Source organism: Oryzias latipes, chromosome 2 (assembly GCF_002234675.1).
Source record: "Oryzias latipes chromosome 2, ASM223467v1".
Lineage (NCBI taxonomy): Eukaryota > Metazoa > Chordata > Actinopteri > Beloniformes > Adrianichthyidae > Oryzias > Oryzias latipes.
Window position 1 is genome coordinate 9,541,477 of NC_019860.2, and position 20,735 is coordinate 9,562,211.

Genomic DNA, 20,735 nt, shown 5'->3' on the forward strand with positions numbered 1-20,735 from the left:
ATTGGAACTTTGTCCATGAGGTCACATGGTCTGGAAGAAGCCACAGTTCCAGCTGACAGAAGTCTGGTTCTGATCCATCAGATCTCACTAGCAACAGAATCAAACCTTCACGTGTTGCAGCAACAGTTTCCATGTTTGGGAGGATCTTCTGAAGAACAGCTCAGTTCCAGATCACATCATGATGTTTGATGTTCATTCCAGGAAACCATCTCTGTCTCTTTTGATATATGCTGTGTCAGCACAGTTTGCAATTTGATTTCTTCCTGGACTTTGATGATCAAAATGCTGCAGGAACTTAAAATAGAACCATAACCCAAACCACTACAGCTTCCACTTTTAAAGAAAAAGAAAAAGCTGTTTAAGTGGAAGATCCATGATTCTGATACACTTCATAAAGTTGACTCCTCCCACTTTGGTTTTGTCAAATGTAGAAAGGCAAATAAAGACAAATTTGATCAACTCTGTCAGATTTTTTAACTTTGTCAGAAAAATAAATGAATAATATCTATAGCATTACTAAAATAAACCCATTGAATATACAGAAACAGCCAATTCTGTCGGAAAAAAAACACAGGATCTGGATTTGTTCATTTCTGGAAATCTGCCACTAGATGGCAGCATCTCGCAACAGATTGACCATTTCAAACATCAAACGGACACATTTTATTTTAAAAGGTGTTATTTTTATTTACAGGTGAAATAAACCATGCACTACAGTAGTTTGGGATTAAGGGGTTACACTGATTTTATTTTTACACGCAGAATAAATTTTCTTCTTACCTTGTCCTGTCCAACAACTGAGCAAACAGATGAGAGGTGAAGACCTTTTGTGTTGGATAGGTTTTACTATTTCAATAAGGGGTTATGCATCCTCTGATGGATGGCCAAGATGTATATTTGCATAAACCCCTTTTAGTTTTTCTTTTTTAGTTTTTTTTATTCCTTACTTGTTTATTGAATTTTATGTTTGTTTTTACAGAGGGAAGAGAAGAAGGAGAAAAAAACTGTGGGGGGTAGAAGAAAAAATAAGAGAGGTGGAGCAGTACCTAGCTGATAATTTGAGTAGGTTATGATTTAAGATTCACAATGTTTATGCTAGATCTGCTGGAAAGGAAATGTTACATCCAAGAGTAAAATTCTGATTTTTTCCGGAAGCTTCATTCTTCCTGCAGCTTCATTCTTCCTGTAGCTGATCTCTAGGAGTCAGTAAGAGTTTCAGACACAGTGGTGTCATACCCCGTGCAAAACGTGACTCTTTAAGACAATCCAGGGGCCTGATAACAGGGACATGGACCCCACACATACTCATCACACACTGATATACACACAGTGGGCGGAGCTCCGTTCAGGTGTTCCGAAATCTACATATCAGGAAGCTGAGAGGATTTGCTCCACTTCACAGCAGGAGGAGGAGACGTTGACTCAAACTCTCTTCTTCTTCACAGTGAGTCTTTGTGTTTTCTGTTGTTTTCCACACTTAAGATGAAGGCAGGGATGTGTCTGTGTGCCCACATCTGTGAGGATGTGGGATGAAGAGCAGCAGAGGAAAGAAAAAAAAACTTCCAAAAACCAGCTAACGGTCACTGAAGGACACTCGAGATGGACATAAGGAGATCAGGGAGGTGTTTGGATCTCTGGTGTCTCTCACAGACAGCAGCTCATTGGCTGATTCTCTGTGACATCATAAGATTGCCCCTTATGAGTCAGTGGCGGCAAGATTTGATTGGCATCATCGGAGCCCCACCCTGGAGCCAGGCCAGGGGTTGGGGCATACCCTTGGTGGCTCTTCCTGTTGAGGTTTAGCTCAAATGGATGACAAGAGCTTATCACCTGCAGAGGAGCTAGGAAGGGGCTAATAAGTTATAAAGACCCTTAACCCTTGTGCTATCTTAGATGACCCCACCCTTACACTGACGTGTTCTCCCTGCCATGATAAAGGTGGATAAAGGTGGAAAGATTTCATGTAATCCATGGACACCATTGAGGATCACAAATCATTAAAGAAAAAAGGTTCAGAGCACTGTCTAGTGGGTCTATATGACCCAACTCCCAATGTTAAAGTGCCTAGGATAGCACAAGGGTTACAACAGAAAGAATACATTCTACTTCTGAAGAAAACTGGGGGGGGGGGGGGGGGGCTTTATTGACAAGCACAGATCTATAGCTATAGATCATAACCCAGCAAGCAGAACCTGGACAAAGCACAAAGATGCAACAAAAACTGCGAGCCCTCACTCTGCCACAATTACTCCCATTCAGAAAGAAAAACATGAAAGAGATGGAACACTCTCCTTCTCTCACTTTAATGGAAAATGCAGAGTCAATCAATGAGAAGAAGTCAGTCTAAAGGCCCGTACACACCGGGACGACTATCGACGCATGTTATTCGCCAGCGTTTTTCAATACGTTTTTTGTGTTCACACCCAGGCGATTTCCGCTGAGGATGGACCGAGTGAACATGCAATTTCATTCCTTGACATTAGATGGTGCTTAATGTAAAACAGAAATACTCCTGTACACAAGATGGCGCTGCACAACTTTACGCTTCTTAAAGTCGCTTTTCACTCAGAAGAAAAGAGCATGTATTTACGCGCTTGTCATAATCAAACAAAGAAAACATGAATATTTCAAGCACCAGTAGCTCTAGCTCCAGTTCCAGCGATGAAGAAATTATTGTTCTGTTGAATGATGGAAGACGCCGGAAAAGACGCCGATTTTGGGTACATCCCATAGTTACGGGAAGAGAAGAACATGAGGAGTTTTATCGACTGGTACAAGAGCTGAAAATGTATCATGAGCGTTTTTGGGGATATTTTAGAATGTCCGTCATTTTTTCTTTGCGGCATTGTAGACGCTACTTGGCGTCTATCTTCTTCGCTAGTATGTATGCTCAGCAAGACAGTTTTGTGTTTGAGCGCCCCCAAGTCGTGTTTTACTGTAACTTCAGAAGCTCCAGACACGTGTGCAAAAGCGCCATTCTCATTGGTCGTATAGTTTTTGACGCGGCGGCGAACCCGAGGCGTTTTTTAAAAAATGACGCTTTTACGCGTGGCGTTTTTCGCGTCGGTGTGCACACGCACATTGGTGTCCTTTGTTTAGTCACGAGGCATTAAACGTCGGCGAATATCGCGCGCGAAATTCGTCCCGGTGTGAACAGGCATTCAGTCAATGAGGAGGCTGTCCAATACAGATTAAATCAGAATCAACAAGAAGGTAAGAAAAAGCAGTCAAAGCTGCAGAAACAAACATCTGGACGATCATGTTCTCCAGCTGCAAGAAGGATGAATGGATAAAGATGGCGAGCAGATGTTTATTTATACTAATAATTGTTTTATTTAAGAAAATAACATTTTTTCATTCATATTTTCTTTTGACTTCTTGTTTGTTCTTTCTGAATTTACATTGTTAAAAAACTTTAAGCTACAGTTTAATAGTTTCAAACAAAATAAACATAACATATAGAATCTTTTAAATGAATGGGACGATACCAACCATGTTTTCTAAATGAAAGGACATTCATGAACAGACTGACCTAAGGAATGGTGGAATTGATGCTTTACATTTAGAGAAGTGAGACACCTACTGGCTGTGTTAGAGAACTGCATCTGAGTGTCACAATGCAAGCTATTTTAATCTGATAAACCCCCTTTTTTTGCGGCGCCTATGTTTTGTTTCGCTGCTGTTTCCCTGTCTGGTTTTTTGGGCTTATTGGGTAGCTGATTCTGGTTGTTTTTTTTTTTCTTTTCAAGCACTTCACCATCTAGCTCTTGATTATATCTGAACGTTACAACCTTTCTCCCAAACTGTGAAGCCTTCCGCCTCAGTTCCTTTTTCGTCTGAGGAAAGTTCCACAAAGACAATCGTCCAGACTTCTGGAAGTCTCTTGTTGTGAACGAAGGTGGAAGTTGTGTGGAAAGCCGGGTCTTTCCCTGTGGCACGAGTTCAGAAATGTCCTGATCCAACTTGGAAAAACGAGACATTTTGGAGTATTTTACTTTGAGTGCTTCAAACCTCCATCGTTGCTTCTTTTTGCAGATGATGTGGTGCTTTTATTGCGGAAAAACATTTGCTAAAATGATAGGCGAAGAGCGGCAGCTGCCATCGATTCAAAGTGTTTGTTCAAAATTTTTTTTAATCCTTTTAGCAATCGTTGAGAGAGGATCAGACAGATTAAAAAAACAAACAAACATGGCTTGAGTGGTTCCAAAGACAAGAACAGCTGCTGCACTGGTACCAGTTCATGCATTTGTCCTTAATGTAGACAAAACGTACACCGATCACAATAAATTAGTACATTTATAAAGTAAAGGCCTTTTTCATTCAACAATAAAACTTCATGGTAACACACATAGCAGTCCTTTCAGCATCAAGATACAAATATTTGTAAAAATGCTAAAAACAAAAAAAGTTGATCAATGAAAATCAGGATAGATTTTTTTTTCTAAACAAAACAAAAACAAAAATCTAAATTGGTAACCGGGTTTTCTCAAGAATAATAGAACCTGTTAACCAGGTCAGTTCGTTCAAGAACATTTGATTTGAAATGTAGCAGGACATAACCTGATGTTTATGATTTCAGGTCTGTGGAGTTCAGGTAGAAAAGGGGCTCTAACCCAGAGGTGTTAAGAATTCTAGATAAAAACTTTGATTAAAGCTTTAACATAACTGTTAGAGTTGCCGTTTAAAATAAAGCTTTTTTTCTTCCGGTTGGTTTTTTCGCAAACCAACAACCTCCACCCTTCGTTAAAAGTGTCAGGAAGCCCCGCCCCCCTCTAACTCTACAGCGGCCTCTGCAGGAGTCATCTGTGGTGGGTCGTCATGTGCTTCCTAAGGTAGGATCTCTCCCTAAAAAGTTTGTTACACTCCTTACACGCGAAAGGCTTCTCGCCCGTGTGAATCCTCATGTGTGTCCTGAGGACAGACTTCCGAGAGAACCTCTGGTCGCAGTCTTGACACGCAAAGGGCTTCTCTCCCGTGTGGGTCGTCATGTGTTTTCTCAGGCTGGATTTCTCGCTGAAACTCTTATCACACTCTTTACACGCGAAAGGCTTCTCACCCGTGTGGGTTCTCACGTGGGTCCTCAAGTTAGATATTTGGCTGAAACTCTGATGACACTGGAGACAGAAGAAAGGCCTCTCTCCTGTGTGGGTCATCATGTGTCTTCTCAGACTGGACGATTCTCGGAAACATTTGAAACATTCTTTACAGAAAAAAGGCTTCTCTCCCGTGTGGATTCTCCTGTGGGTTTTAAGGTGGCACAGTCGCCTAAAGCTTTTACAACATTCCTCACAGGTGAAAGGTTTGTCTCCAGAGTTACTTCTCACATGGACAGACGCGTTACGAGAACTACTAGAACTTTGTCCAGCTCTTCCACAGGAAAGTTTACTTTCTATCTGGGTCTGTTTAGCGTTTTTACCAACATCAGAGTCACATTGACTTTCTGACACGTGAGAGCTGTCCAGGCTTTGGACATGACCCTGAACTCTGTTCTGTGGGTCTGTCTCTCCATCTGTTGTGGATGTTGATTCGTCTTCATCCTGACTATCACTAAAGCTCTGCTGACTGTTTAGCTCTTCTTCACTGAGCTCATTCTCCTCATGGGAAAGAGAATCCATCAAGGGATCAGTCTCCAACTGCTCTTCATCCCGACTGATGCTGAGCTCCTCTTGTTCCTCCTTAATCTGTTCAGGTTCTGGTTCCTCCTTAATGTCGGAAGGTTCTAATTCCTCCATCTCCTCCTTAACATGTGGATCTTCTGGTTCATCTAGTTCCTCTTTAATCTGGGGCGACCCGGGTCCGTCCATCTCATTCTTAATCTGATGAGGTTCTAGTTCTGCCTGCTCCTCTTTGGGTGTCCTCTCCTGATTCATCATAGAATGCTGGGAGAAATCTGCAAGAACAAAAAAAAAAAAAAAAAACACAAGAAAAAGCATTAAAAGAGCTTTCTGTTATTGTGTAGCACAAACACCTTTAGCCTTAAATGCTGATTTTCTGAAAAATAAGAAGCTTTTTTTTTTGGGGGGGGAACAGATCATTAAAAGTTAATCATTTGTCTTTCAGGCCTCTTTTTGTTAAACATCCAACCAAGAAATAAAAAAAACAAACATATAAGACCATAAAGGGATAGGATTAGAAAAAGGTGCTTCTCATATGTCATGTGACTTCAAACTGAGGCCAAATCAAATCCCCGCATTACAAACATGACTGCCGTATCAGATCGGTTAAAGTCTGGGTTGACTCCAACCACTGGTGCTGTTGACCTTCAGAGTGACGAGACAGAGGAGGAAGGCGTGTTCTTCAGAAGATAAAAGGAAAGTCAAGAATAAAGAACTTAACCCTTGTGCTATCCAAGGCACTTTGACATTGGGAGTTGGGTCATCTAGACCCACTAGACCAGGGGTCGGGAACCTATGGCTCGCGAGCCACATATGGCTCTTTTGATGGTCACATGTGGCTCGCAGACAAATCTTTAATTATACTTTTTTTTTATGCCAGAGGCGCGCAGTAGTAGCGGTGCTTGGAGAACAAAATCTACATCAGCACTATCAGTTACCATTATCTATTATTTCACAGAGTTTGTACCAGCCGGAAACCTGTGAATTGCAGTGCCTAAAACTGCGCGCTCCCGTCTCTGAGAAAGAGCGCGCAGTTGTGGGGACGGGATGTGTGAGGAAGAAAGCAGAGGGTGGGGGTGTGTGGGCACGGCCAGTAAGGTGAACAGCGCAGGGATTGTAAAAACGTTAAACCCACTGCCTGTCACTCACTGCAGCGTGTGAGTGTGTGTTTGGCTCCGTATCTCCATGTGATCAGTCTTTCTCACATCTAAAGAACATTCAGACCTACGATCACGTTTAAAGTCTCAACGCCTGCATGAAGCAGAAACTCACCACGTATCAACCAGACTAGACCATCAGCAAAACTACCACGAGAAATACTCATCATTTATTAGCAACAGCATAACGATGTTATTAAAAAGAATCCACAGACTTATTGTACTTTAAAAATGTTTAAAATTAAATCAAGTGCACACATTCATTTGTATATTTAGTTAAAAACACATTGTTGCGGTCTGAGTTGGACTGGGTGGCTGTTGGGCCGTGTTAAAAGTTCTGGAGTTCATTAAACACATCAAGCAGAGATCTGATTGGCTCTTAGTTCTGTCGCTCAGGCGGTTGTTAGGTAATTTGGACCAATGGGGTTCAGCTATGGGCCGAATAAGGGAAATGGGAGGGCTGACGCGGCAGTGAGCGAATATAAAGTTGGTAGAAGCGCTCTCGCTTCGGCGGGAGAGATTCAGGAGCTGCTGAATTAATTGTACGGCGTTCGTTGCGGTCTACAGTAACCAGAATAAAGAACCCTAAGAGAGGTTAAGTCTCCGTGCCTCAGTGTGGGAAGGGGACGCTACATTATGTATGGCTCTTTTGAAATTACAATTAAAAATATGTGGCGTTTATGGCTCTCTTGGCCAAAAAGGTTCCCGACCCCTGCACTAGACAGTGCTCTGAACCTTTTTACTTCAATGATTTGTGATCCTCACTGGTGTCCATGGATTACATAAAATCTTTCCACCTTTATCCACCTTTGTCATGGTAGGGAGAACACGTCAAAGTAAGGGTGGGGTCATTTTGACCCCACAAGATAGCAGAAGGGTTTAAAGAAGAACTTTGACAGAAAATGAGAGAGTTGGACTGTGTCCGCATTTCCTCACTACATATTTTCAGGCGTTCAACAATTTTTTGTGGCCTCCGAATCTACAATTCCAAAATCCAATACCTAGGATACGGAGTGCGACTACTTTGTTTTGGTTCTAGGCTGATGGAGCATCGGGAACATGTGATGATTTTTACCAGGTTCCAGGCATAACTGGAGGATAAACTACCAGGACTTGCACCGGCAACCAGAAAGTTTATTAAAATAAAGTGTTGATTTGGCGATGCTGGTGTGTTTAGTAGTGGTCGGTCCGGCAACACTTGACACGTCGAACTCATAACGTGAAACCCCTTGTGTCGGTGCGCATATCGCTTCAGGAAAGGTCACGTGACCAATACAGCCAATGAGTCGGTGTGCCACTGAGGAGCCAAACAAGGAAGCGCCTCTACCGGCAGTGTTGCCAGATTCTGCGGTTTTCCACCCAACTGGGTGGTTTTGATTTTTGATATTGCGGAGAAAATTTGCTTTGGGCGGTTTTCGCATCAATTTGGCAGGTTTTAGTTAGTTTTATTATGAGTCTAAGCTATCTTTTATTTTGAAAAATACCAGCTCTTCTCTGTCACATTTCTGTCACTTGGGTGCTAAATCAGTAAAGCAGCGATATGCATACCTGGCATGTTACATGATTCTAGCATGACGTTTTAGCTTGCTGAATCTCTCTTAAAGGTGTTGAATGTTGTGTTTCAATTAAGTTTGTGGAGTTATTTTATAGTTTTAATAGTGTTTTGTAACCCTTTTTCCTCTCAGTTTGCGCTTGATCTTGCAGAATACAATTCCATTTCAAACTGACTTATTTGAAAGGTTAAATGGGGCATTTGTTCTGCAGAACTTTCAAACTTCAATGCAATTCTCAGTGCTGGGGAATTATGGAGTTTATTTGATCAACAGTTTGGTTGCCTGCAATTATGTTTTCACTCCAGCAGGAGTCACTATTGAGTGACATAGTATCGACACAGTTTGGGTAATGTGCCCAAAGGCTTTTCTAGAGTTTATTCTGTCAAACTTGGCGTTTTTTATGTTGAAACAAACAGGAAACCTTATTCCTAAATCCGTCCAACTGTGGAAACAGAACATGGTGAACATACCTATATCGTGGATTTTAGTGTTATTTTTTAACCTGTTTTATATTTATATTTTTATAGCCTTTTGACATGTTTATTCATTTTCCTGGCAAAAACGATTTTTTTTTTGCACATGGTGTTTTAATGTTTGGTATTTTGTATGTGCAATATTTGTTGATAAAGTTCATTTAAAAAATACCTATAGTGCGGAGCTGGCTCAAGCTGCGTTCCAGCTGATATCCAGCAGTCTGCGCTGACGACAGAGCTCCTCCTCGAACTGGACGATGGTTCCTTCACAGAGTCGGAAGATTTCTTCAGCAGCAGCAGAAAGTTCGTCGCTGACGGACTCTTAGATGTTGAAGAGCAGACATGGTTCCTGCAGCTGCTCCGATGCTCTACTACGCTGCAGCTCCGATCATCTGCTGCTCTCTAATAATCACAGCCACGTTATATTTACATGTAACACGTTTTCGAACATCTAAGACACTTAAAAATTCCTAGTTCTTACACGAACCACTTATCTTTCATTTTTATTCAGCAAAGATCCGACAAACTACTTGGAAAACAAGCTTGACTCTTGTCTTAGCGCTAGCTAAGGCTGATGCTACCAGACTGTTTACTTCCGGGTGAGGGTCACGAATTTTATTTAAACAAACCTTGCACAAAGGTTTAGCCTTCATTTAAAACTTCTAAAAAGAAGGAAAATACATGTTTTTTTAAATCAACACCGTAGTTTAGAAAACTAGACATTAGAATAAGTCGAAAAAGCAAAAAGCTTGGGTTTTAAGAGACCAGGGAACGGATATGACGTCACCTAAACAGTGATTACGACAGATCACTTGTCTAGAAGTGAACTTTGTTTTGTTTGTTTTTTTGAGATTTTTTTCTTGCCAACTTGAACAAAGTGCAACAGGAGAACAAATGTAGTACATGTAATATTAAAATAATGATATAAACAGGAAAGTTAATTATATATTTAAAAAAAGATTTGTTTAGATTGCTTTTCTGTTAAAGGAGGGTGACACTGATCTTATGTATAGATTTACATCTTTAAAGTCCCACTCCAATGAAAATCATTTTCTTTATGTTGTTGTTGGTGTGTTTTTAACATTATTTTAGAATTTTTGTCATGATGGAGAAGATGTGTAAAATAATTTAAGATAAAACTGGATTTCTGAGCATTTCTTTATTCAAACCGGGATGGATCAGATAAAACCAGAGACTTAATCTATAGCTTGTATGTTTAGAGTACAAAAACTCACTTAGAATAAAAACAAATTTGGTAAAATACAAACCATTAAAACTTGTTTTACTTTAGAAAATACAGATGTGATGTTTTTACATCTTCAATACGTGATTTTGACAAACACTTTTTAAAAGGGGTGGGATGAGGTTTAGGGGTGATTTCCTTTTATATAAATTTACATTTGAATAAAATTAAGTATCTGTTTTATTCCTATGGAGAGAAAGTTGGTTCACTGGATTTGTGTTTGCCTAATTCTTGATTTGTAACTTGTGCATGCCAGTTTGTGTGGAACTTCGGAGTTGTGTGTGCTAATACTTGATTATCATTTTGTTTGCAACGGTGTGTACAATTGTATTTTCATATTCACACTTAGATATCAAAAACTGACAAATACAACTGGTACATACACAACTTGAAATTAATACCAGCTTAAATTCAAAACAGCTCCTATACACACAAAGAGTACGCACCAATCGCCTGATACACAAAGACAGAACCCCATTTACGCACAGATCCGTTGTAAGACTAATTTTAAATCTTCAGATTAGTGTGAAGATGATGCGTTTAAATGCTGCTAGAATGCTGGGTAATCTGTTTCTTTTATCAACTGCTTTGAACTTATATTGTATAAAATATCCAGTAAAAACAAGACATTTGTTACCTTTTTTCTTAAACAGATATTCCCTATTATTTAAGACAAAAAAAGTACAAAAAATACAAGTTTTTAAAACACTCAACTCTTAATTTTTTTTTTCTCCCTCTCAGCAGCACTGAACAGCGTCTCCAACATGGAGTAATAGAGGCAATAGCAGGTTATCACTGTGTTTTGAGAGCATGGGAAAGAGCTCCATACTGGAGGTGCTGTTGGGTGTCACTGCTGAGGGAAAGATTAGTTTTGGAAAACCCTAAAAAAAAAAAAAAAGTGTTTAATATTTTAAAAAAACGATTATTTTGATTTTCTTTTTTACATTCTTAATTATCAGAGCATATCTCTATAAGAAAGTGGAAAAAATATCAAGATTTGTACTAGATATTATTCACAATCTATAGTGGCTGATACACACAAGATGTATTATATGATGTTAAGTTACTTCCGTTAAGTTTCCCTAACCCTTGGACTACCTCTCCTGACCACTGCTGCCATTCCGTCTCTACAGGTCTTCAGGATGATGGTGGGTTGTTTTTACACACCTGCAACTCATCAACCCTCCAGTGTTTCAGACTGGTTCCTACATCATCGCCCTGCCAGATTCAGATTCAGTCAGCTTACCTGGAATGGTATTGAGCCCACCTCAAAGCTTTGTTAGTAACAGTATTTTTGCAGTGAAGGGGTCCGGTCTAATATTCCTTTGCTGTTGGAAAATTCTGGTGTCTTTTAAAAGTTTTCACAAATCAACAACTTTGTTTTATGGAATCTTCATCCTCTTTAAAATATCTGCAGGGAGTTGAAACTTTATTTGAACACATGATTTTGTGTAAAATCCATTAAAATGAGAGATTTTCTTATGAAAGTTTTTGTTCACCTCTAGGACAAATTGATATCCCACTAAAATTTCTCTTTGCAGTCTGATCATGTAAATTGAAAATGTGTTTCACAATTTAGGATGCTAGAGGAAGAAATACAATTCCTGAATCAAGGGTTTCAATAAAAATCTATATCAATTGGATTTTAAATTGTAATTATATTTTGGGTTCCATAATTCAAATGAACTCATTTTACAACTGTCAGTTCAATATACATTTGAAAATGTTTTTTGTAATAGATGCTTTATTGATCTTGAGGGAAATTGCATGACTGTCCATTGCTTCATTTAAATATTACACCGGAGTTACACACTAGATTAAAAAAAAAGCATTGAAAAACCACTGCTTGAAACACATATAATAAATTCGGCACAAACACACACACAAAAATAAACAAACACAAATAGTTTTTAAAAATTAACTAGAAACATTCAGAGGGCTCCCCCTTCCCATTAGTATTGAACGGTCCTATTGCACTGGATGCAAAGTACGTTTTGAATCTCTCAGTCGAGCACGGTATTTAGCAAAATCTGTTGCTATGAGAACTTCTCTGGTAAGAGAAGACTGTGTGCAAGGGGTTGCCAGTACTTACCAGGATACATAACTTTATTAAAGTAATTGAAAATATTTTCTACTTTAATTTGCCATCATGTTTTAGGGTAATACATAAATAAATTGCAAAATGGTGACCCCACAAGGCGTAATGCCTTTTATTCACAAGTTGCCACGATTTCTTAATCATCTAAAGATGTTTTCTGTCAGTCTCTGATCAGGGCGGGTCCCACCTGACTGAATTTACCAAGTTCCTGGACTTCCAGCTGTCATTGACTCCCGAACACACTTTTCTGTCTGATTTCAGGTTGGAGAGATCAGCTGTGAAGCTTTGGTCTCAGCTCTGAAGAAAAACCCGTCCAATCTTAGAGTTCTGGACCTGAGCTGGAACGACCTGCAGGATTCACGATTTCTAAACTGCAGCCATGAGGCTGATGTTCTCCTGCTGCATGCTGACCATCTTCATGCTGAAGGCTGACTTCTTCTTCTGAGCTTTAATCCATTTACTTCAGCAGAAGATCTCATGTTTGAATCTTTCTTTCCATCGTCTTCATTTCTAATGTCAGCTTCCTTCAGGATGGATCTTTTCTTTTTCCACAAAGCTCTGCAGATGTTTCCTCTTCACTGTCCATCTAAGGAAAGTTCCTTCCTCAAGATCAAACTGATCGATATGGATGAACATTCATTCCAACAACAGCAGGAGCAGAGAGCTCTTTGCTTGTTGAGACTCTACAATCGGAGACTTGATTTTCAGGCAGAGTTCTTGTGGACAGTCATGAGCAAAGCCAGCGAACATCAGTATGAACTAGACCGCGTGATTGTGGATACTATTGATGTGAAGCCCGGTGGCTGTGAAGTATAATCTGGCCTTAATGGACATTCCAGTCTTTCTAGCATCAGACACATTAGTAAATGAAATAAACTGGAAACTTACATTAAGAAAAACAAATGTTACTTTTTGTCATATTTTTAAAAATGTACTGAAAAGTTGACTAAATTTTGAATTATTTAGTTGTTCTTTAAAAAATATGCAACTTGGGAACCAGGCCATAACAAGAACAACATAATCTGTTAACCAGCCCAGCTGTTCAAGAACACTTGATTTTAATTGTAGCAGAACATGAAGTGTTTTTTAAAATTATTTCATTAAGGAAATTCTGAACATTAAAGTGATCTTGGTGACAAATCCAAGTCCTTCAGAATTCCAGATTCTGGAACTCTAAGCAGAGATCCCACAAATCAATGACCTCCACCCGACAATTGAGGTGTCAGGAAGCCCTGCAACCCATTCCAACCCTGCAGCGGTGACTACAGGAGTAATCTGCTGTGGGTCATCATGTGCTTCCTGAGAGAAGATCTTTCCCTAAACAGCTTATGACACTCCGTACATGCAAAAGGCTTCTCTCCTGTGTGAATCCTCATGTGTGCCTTGAGAACAGACCTTCGTGAAAACCTCTGGTTGCAGTCTTGACACGCAAAGGGCTTCTCTCCGGTGTGGGTTCTCATGTGCTTCCTAAGGTAAGATGTTTCCCTAAAAAGTTTGTTACACTCCTTACACGCGAAAGGCTTCTCGCCTGTGTGAATCCTCATGTGTGTCCTGAGGACAGACTTCCGAGAGAACCTCTGGTCGCAGTCTTGACACGCAAAGGGCTTCTCTCCCGTGTGGGTCGTCATGTGTTTTTTCAGGCTGGATTTCTCATTGAAACTTTTATCGCATTCTTGACACGCGAAAGGCTTCTCACCCGTGTGGGTTCTCACGTGGGTCCTCAGAATAGATATTTGGCTGAAACTCTGATGACACTGGAGACAGAAGAAAGGCCTCTCTCCTGTGTGGGTCCTCATGTGTCTTCTCAGAGTAGACGAGTCTCGGAAACATTTGAAACATTCTTTACAGAAAAAGGGCTTCTCTCCCGTGTGGATTCTCCTGTGGGTTTGAAGGTGACACAGTCGCCTAAAGCTTTTACAACATTCCTCACAGGTGAAAGGTTTGTCTACAGAGTTACTTGTCAAGTGGGCGGACGTATTACAAGAGCTACTAGAACTTTGTCCAGCTCTTCCACGGGAACGTTTACTTTCTTTTTGGGTCTGTTTGGCTTTCTTCTGTGGGTCTGTCTCTCCATCTGTAGCTGATCTTGATTCATGTTGGTTTGGCTCTTCATCCTGACTATCACTAAAGCTCTGCTGACTGTTTAGCTCTTCTTCACTGAGCTCATTCTCCTCATAGGTAAGAGAATCCATCAAGACATCAGTCTCCAACTGCTCTTCATCCTGACTGATGCTGAGTTCCTCGTTTTCCTCCTTTATCTGAGGATCTTCTAATTCATCCATCTCCTCCTTAATATGTTGATCTTCTAGTTTATTCTGTTCCTCTTTAATCTGAGGATCTCCTAGTTTATCCATCTCCTTCTTAATATGTTGATCTTCTAGTTCACCCTGCTCCTCTTTAATCTGTGGTGGTTCAGGTCCATCCTGGCTCTCCCTAATCTGTGGAGGTGGGGGTTTATCTTGCTCCCATTCATTCTGAAGATATTCTGGTCCGTCCATCTCCTCCTTAATCTGATGAGGTTCTAGTTCTGCCTGCTCCTCTTTGGGTGTCCTCTCCTGATTCATCATAGAATGCTGGGAGAGATCTGCGTGAAGACAAAATTACAAGAAAAAGTCTGTTCCTGCGTTCAAAGTGCTTTCTGTTATCGTGTAGCAAAAATAATCAAAATCACTTTCGTCTTGAAAACCTGATTTGAAAACTTTTACTGAAAAAAATATTTTTACGGTTCAGATCATTAAAAGTTAAACATTTGTCTTTCAGGCCTCATTTTGTCAAACTTCCAACCAAAAAGACGAAAAAGAAAAAGGAAAACCGAAAACCCAAATATAGACGCGCCTAGAAGAATGCAATGACAAAAAGGTGCGTCTGATGTGGATTTTAGGTCTGTGTACAGTAAATTATGCAGATCAGGTCATGTGACTTCAAACTGGAGCCAAATCAAATCCCCGTATTACAAATATAACTGCCGTATCAGATCGGTTAAAGTCTGGGTTGACTCCAACCATCACTGGTGCTGTTGACCTTCAGGGTGACGGGGTAACTATGACTACTGATGAAGAAAGGAGAAGAGGGAAGGCGTGTTCTTCAGCAGTGAAAAGAAAAAGTCAAGAGTCAAGGACTTAAAAGAAGAACTTTGAGCTTAGGAACTTTGACAGAAGATGAGAGAGTTGGTCTGTGTCCAAATTTCCTCACTACCTTGTGCACTATTTAGGGCAACTTTTTTTTAGTGGTGTCCGAATCTACAACTCCAACATCCAGTCCCAGGGCTCTAGGGCAGTGTTTTCAACCACTGTGTGTGCCGCGAGATACTGTCAAGTGTGCCGTGGAAAATTATCAATTTGTGTGCCTGTGCAGTCTAGCGCCTGCCAGAATAATCATTACTCTTCAGTACTCTTCCATACCAGTAGGTGGCAGCAGAATATAACTAATTGCTTTGTGCTTGGAGTCAAGCGAACGAGTGACAGGTGGCGTTGCCGGTGACATTGTGAATGACAGGACAACGGTGAAAGTGATGGATACGTTTTAGAAGAGGAAAAATTCTGGCTCTGAACTGCACCCTGGACAAAATCCGGACCCAGATGAAGGCCCTAGTATGAGTGAAGGTCAAAAGAAAGCAAAGACTGTGACGTCCAGGAAAGTTTTAAGCAATACAACGAAAGCCATCTTTCATTTGGATTTACTTTTATCGTGATGCAACGGCACCGACTCTGTTGTGCTTGGTATGTGGTGAAAAGCTCTTCAACAAGGCTAAGGTCCCAAGTACACTTAAACGCCATCTCCAAACGAAACAGCCTTCACTTCAAAACAAAAATGTGGAATATTGTGTTTGTCTGCGTGAATACACAGATAAATAGGCAACTTTCATGAGAAAAACTGCAAAGGTAAATGAGAGAGCTCTTAAAGCTAGCTGAACTTGAGGATAAATCCAAAAAGTCCCAGAGCAATTAATACTTCCTGCTTGCAAAGCCATTGTAATGAGATGCTCAGACCTGAAGCGGCTAAAGAAATAGTCCAAGTCCCTCTTTTTGATAACACAATTTCCAGACGTATTAATGACATGTCTACAGACATTGAAAGTGTGGTTTTGGACAAGATCCGTCTCAGTAATAAATTTGCGTTGCAAATTGACGAGTCTACTGACATAAGTGGACACGCTCAACTTTTGGCCAATGTGCATTTTGTGGATGGAGACATATTCAGAGAGAACTTTCTATTTTGCAAGGCTTTGCCAGAGAAAACAACTGCAAGGCTCGACATAGCCATTTGTCCGCTGGCCCGGTCCAGCTCTCTCGAGCAGTACGGACACAAGACTTTATTTTTCAGTTGTCCGGTCGGGCCACTAAAATTTCTAACGGTTAATATATTTTTCATCTTTTTCAATAAAGTATATTTTGCGAAAACGTGTGGATCAGGGGTGCTCATTACGTCGATCGCAATAGACCAGTCGATCTTCAAGGACATGAGTGTAGATCGCGGGCCAGAAAAGATAAAAAAATAAAATAAAATGTACTTCTTAAAAATCCACCAGCCAATCAAAATCCTCACTGAGAAGTACAGGACTTGATTGACATGTAGATTGGCCAATCGGACATCCTCTGAAACATACATCACTGCACATGCGTGTTTAAAAACACTGAGCGCAAACTCTGTTATCAGAAAGTCGGTTTCTGCCGCGCGGCACGTCAAGTTCCCGGCAGAAGACCACTCCGGACAACCAAAATGTTTCTTGAAGCCGCCTCGCGTGTCTCTTCCTGCTATCAGCTCTGCAGTTCTCGCCCTATAAATACGAGCTCATTAAGGAAGCTGTTTTTTATGTGGCACGCGCTTCGTACGGAGCCAGCAGCGCCTTTGAAATGCAATGCTCCCCCCATTGCACGGTTTACAGCAGAGCATGACAAATGATAGTCGCTGCTTTCTGCCTTTGTTATAAAACGCCTAATCTGTTAATACAAAAGTAGCTTTGTGTAATCTTACTGTGTAGTTCTTCATCATCAGCATATAAACAACAATGTTCAAATAAACATGTAACTAATAAACATAACTAACAAACATTTACTATTAGTATTTTATATATATATATATATATATATAAATATATACATACACACACATGTACATATTTTATAGGTAGATTTTCAAGACATTGTCGATTCAAAAGTAGCTCACACGCCAAAAAAGTGTGAGCACACCTGCACTAAGCTTTAAGATGAATTTCAAAGAATCAAAGGCAACTTCAAATACCTGAATCTCAGACTCAAATGCAGTATATTGTCAAAGTACTCAATTTTGTTTTTCTTTACAACACTGTAAGCAGGAAGTATTTCTAGTCAAAAGCTAAATGATCTCAGTAATTTAATTTTATTTAATTTTTCAATTATTTAATTTATTTAAGTAACTAAAGTAACTAAAAAGTAAATGTAACCTTGCAACTTTAAACAAGTTAAAACAACATAACAGTTGTTTAACAAATTTGAACAACATAACAGTAATTAAGGATCTAAAAAGTAAATGTAACTTTGCAACAGTAACAAAAAGTAGAACCTCAAGGCAGTCAGAGCAAAAAAGTAAATAAAACTTCTTAACTATTGATTATGAACAAATGTGAAATAGCAGAGATTAGAAGCAGCATGAAAACTTCTTAACTAGTGTTAACTACTACACTGCAGTGCTCTCTTCAAAAAATCTGAAACAGACTAGAGCAGATTTAAGTTTGATATGGTCTATTTTCAGTAATTGAAAAGTGTAGAAATAAGTGTTAGTCACTAGAATGCACCAAATTGCACCATATTAAAATTTTACGGGGGGCATGCCCCCGGACCCCCTTAAAGTTGCAAGCACCTGTGGTGCTTGCTGCGTCCGCTGCTTGGGTGCTGCCTGTGGTGGCAGGTCGCGCTGTGTCGTGCCAGTAACTTTCAGGCAGGGCCAGTAACTTTCAAAAACTACTGGCCCTGTGGGCCAGTGCAAATTTCTGGGCTATGTCAACCCCTGAACTGGAAATGAAAATTTTCAGGTGACAGAATATCTGGAAAAAGGAGGACTTAAGTGGGAAAATTGCAAGAGTGTCTGCGCTGACAGTCGTATTGGCAGCACAGGCAAAAAGCTTATGATTGAGCTTATGATTCTGGCCGAATTACACAGCCAACCAGCATCTGATGCTGCAATCAGGGAACTCAGGCTGAAGATTGTTTAATGCTACCTTCAGCAATGAAAGCTTGTGCTGAGCAGCATTTGCAGCTGGACCCAGCTTAAAAAAAAAAAAAAAAAGCAGCAACTGTGCTGGGGAACCTGCTGAACTCTTACACTGACAGAAGTCACTAGGCAAATGGGTGACGTCATATATGGCATTTCTTAAGAAATGTAGAGAGCATATGTCTTAACTGCACTGACATCCAGGACACTGGATTGTCCTGCACTAGTTTCTATGAGTTAGGGAGCAGGGAGGGACAACTTTGGTCAACGTGACGCAGAGACGCAGACACGCCCCCTCCGCGTGCTCATGCTGCTCTCTTCCTCCTGCCCGCTCGCACTGTCCAACGCTGTTAAAGGCACCACGACAATCTTAGAACACGATAGTTATTTTACTAAACTATAGAGCCGCATGTTGCCGACCCCTGGCCTATATCATGCTTTTCTTAAGCCTTTCAGCATAAACTATATCCACATATACGATGATATATTACCTTTAGGCACACTAAAGAATAATTTCTTGCAAAGTCATTTGCAAAGTCAGTGACAAAACTCGACCTCTGAGGCTCCGCCTTTCTCTCGATGTGGGTGGCGCCCATTTCATGACATCAACCTAGATTCAGCCTTGGCAAGGAGTCTGAGATTCGCCAGCGAAAACAAAAAACAGACTTTTGCCAAAATGGATGTGCATACAAAACAAAAGCGTTTAGCCGATCAGCGCTAGCTCCACAAAGAAAGTGGGTGTGTCCATTAGCCTGAGGGGGCGGAGCTGGCACTGCAGACTCTTCCTGGAAGGGGCAGTTCCTCACTTATCTACGTCACAATGTGAGAACCCAGACGTTTTCATGGATTCGGAGGGGCTGGTGCTCAGAATGCAGGTTTTCAGAGGAATACTCCCAAATGCGGATCAGAATACCACTTTGGGGCCGTTTTGGGTGTGGAAATAACAATAGTGGAATGGAAATAACATAGACAGTAAACAAAAAAGTTGATTTAACAGGCTCTTTGACGACGTTTTAAAAACCAAATGAAGGGGCAAAAACAGAAAAGTGAGTTGTGACCCCCCCCTACCACAAAACTCTGCGTCATGGTGCAATAATATGAGCTCTAATAGCTTTAATGAGCTTTAATGGTGTTGGACCAGACAGCAAAGGAAGCAGTTCAGAAAAAAACTTTTATGTTGAATATAAGATTGATGGACAGCTTTTTTTCCCTTTTAGTCCCCGTAAAAGAGGCAGTGAAGAGACTTTAAGCTTAAATCTCTCTGGAAGCAGAACATAGTGAACACACCTATGGAGCTGAAAGCTGTGGTTTCCAGCTGATATCCAGCAGTCTGCGCTGACGACAGAGCTCCTCCTCGTTTTGGACGATGGTTCTTTCACAGAGTCTGAAGATTTCTTCAGCAGCAGCAGCAGAAAGTTCGTCGCTGACGGACTCTCAGATGCTGAAGTGCAGACATGATGGTCGCTGCAGCTGCTCTGATGCTCTCCGATCATCCGCTGCTCTAACAATCACAGCCACGTTAGTTTTTACATGTAACACGTTTCCACACATGAATGCCCCCTAAAAAAAACCCTTTACTTCTGAGACGAACAACGTATCTATCGTTTTCTTCAGGTAAAACCCGACAAACCAACGATAAAAACAGGCTGCACCCTCAAGGCCTGCTAATGCTAACGCTGCCGGACTGTTTACTTCCGGGTCAGGCTAACGACCTTTATTTACATCAAATGTTTTTAGATTTTCCCAGGGAAATCATTTTTATCATTTAGGTTGTTTTACTCCTTTGTTTTGCTTTCAGTCTGAGTTGCTCCATCATACCGATTTGCTCTTTTCTGTTGGACAGTTTCCCCGCTCCTCATGTTCCTGCTGCGCAGTGTTTGTGTGTGTGCGCGTGTAACTCTGTGTGTGTACTCACGTGCACACTCACGTGCACAAGTAAAAGAAAGGGATCTTGTTATTTTATGTATTATTGTTACCCCAGAAACTGTGGAGGCAGAATAAAGTGTTTAAAGAAGTTGAATTCATCTCCAGTGGATGTTCAAAAAAAAAAAAGATAAGAAAAAGAAATTTAAAAAGAGCTTCTTGGAAGACGACTCTAAACGTTTCCATGGATGTCCATAGATGGACACACTGATAAACACATCCATGTTTGTCATTTCTTTTGATTGTCTATATTAACATTTGAACTTTTAAAAAACAATGTTTGAAATGATGTTATTGAAATATCTGTCAGGATTGTTGGTTCTTTAAGCGCATGCATGTTTTACACCAATCACAAACCTTTCTAATCACATGATCTACGCATTGAAAGCAGTGTCAGTTAACAACCTGTCATGTGACATGATGTCATTTCTGAGATAAGACATCATAGACAATGATGCAATATCTTGATGTCTTCCCTCAGATA

At 40.5% G+C, this 20,735-nt stretch overlaps 1 protein-coding gene across 1 annotated transcript; it reads right to left on the bottom strand.

The window, feature by feature from the left end:
• Nucleotides 1-4,152: 4,152 nt before the first annotated feature.
• On the bottom strand, nt 4,153-20,081 carry LOC101171308 (oocyte zinc finger protein XlCOF6). Its single transcript, XM_020710802.2, has 4 exons — nt 19,616-20,081; nt 13,403-14,723; nt 13,170-13,177; nt 4,153-5,890 (listed from the first exon to the last, which is right to left on the bottom strand). Exons 2-4 carry the CDS (start codon nt 14,704-14,706, stop codon nt 4,800-4,802), a joined length of 2,403 nt encoding a protein of 800 aa, XP_020566461.1. The 5' UTR covers nt 14,707-14,723; nt 19,616-20,081; the 3' UTR covers nt 4,153-4,799.
• Between the last annotated feature and the right edge of the window lie 654 nt (nt 20,082-20,735).

Bases quoted from the DNA above. Each gene is read 5' to 3' on its own strand.
- LOC101171308 (XM_020710802.2), bottom strand. From the start codon at position 14,706: ATGATGAATCAGGAGAGGACACCCAAAGAGGAGCAGGCAGAACTAGAA.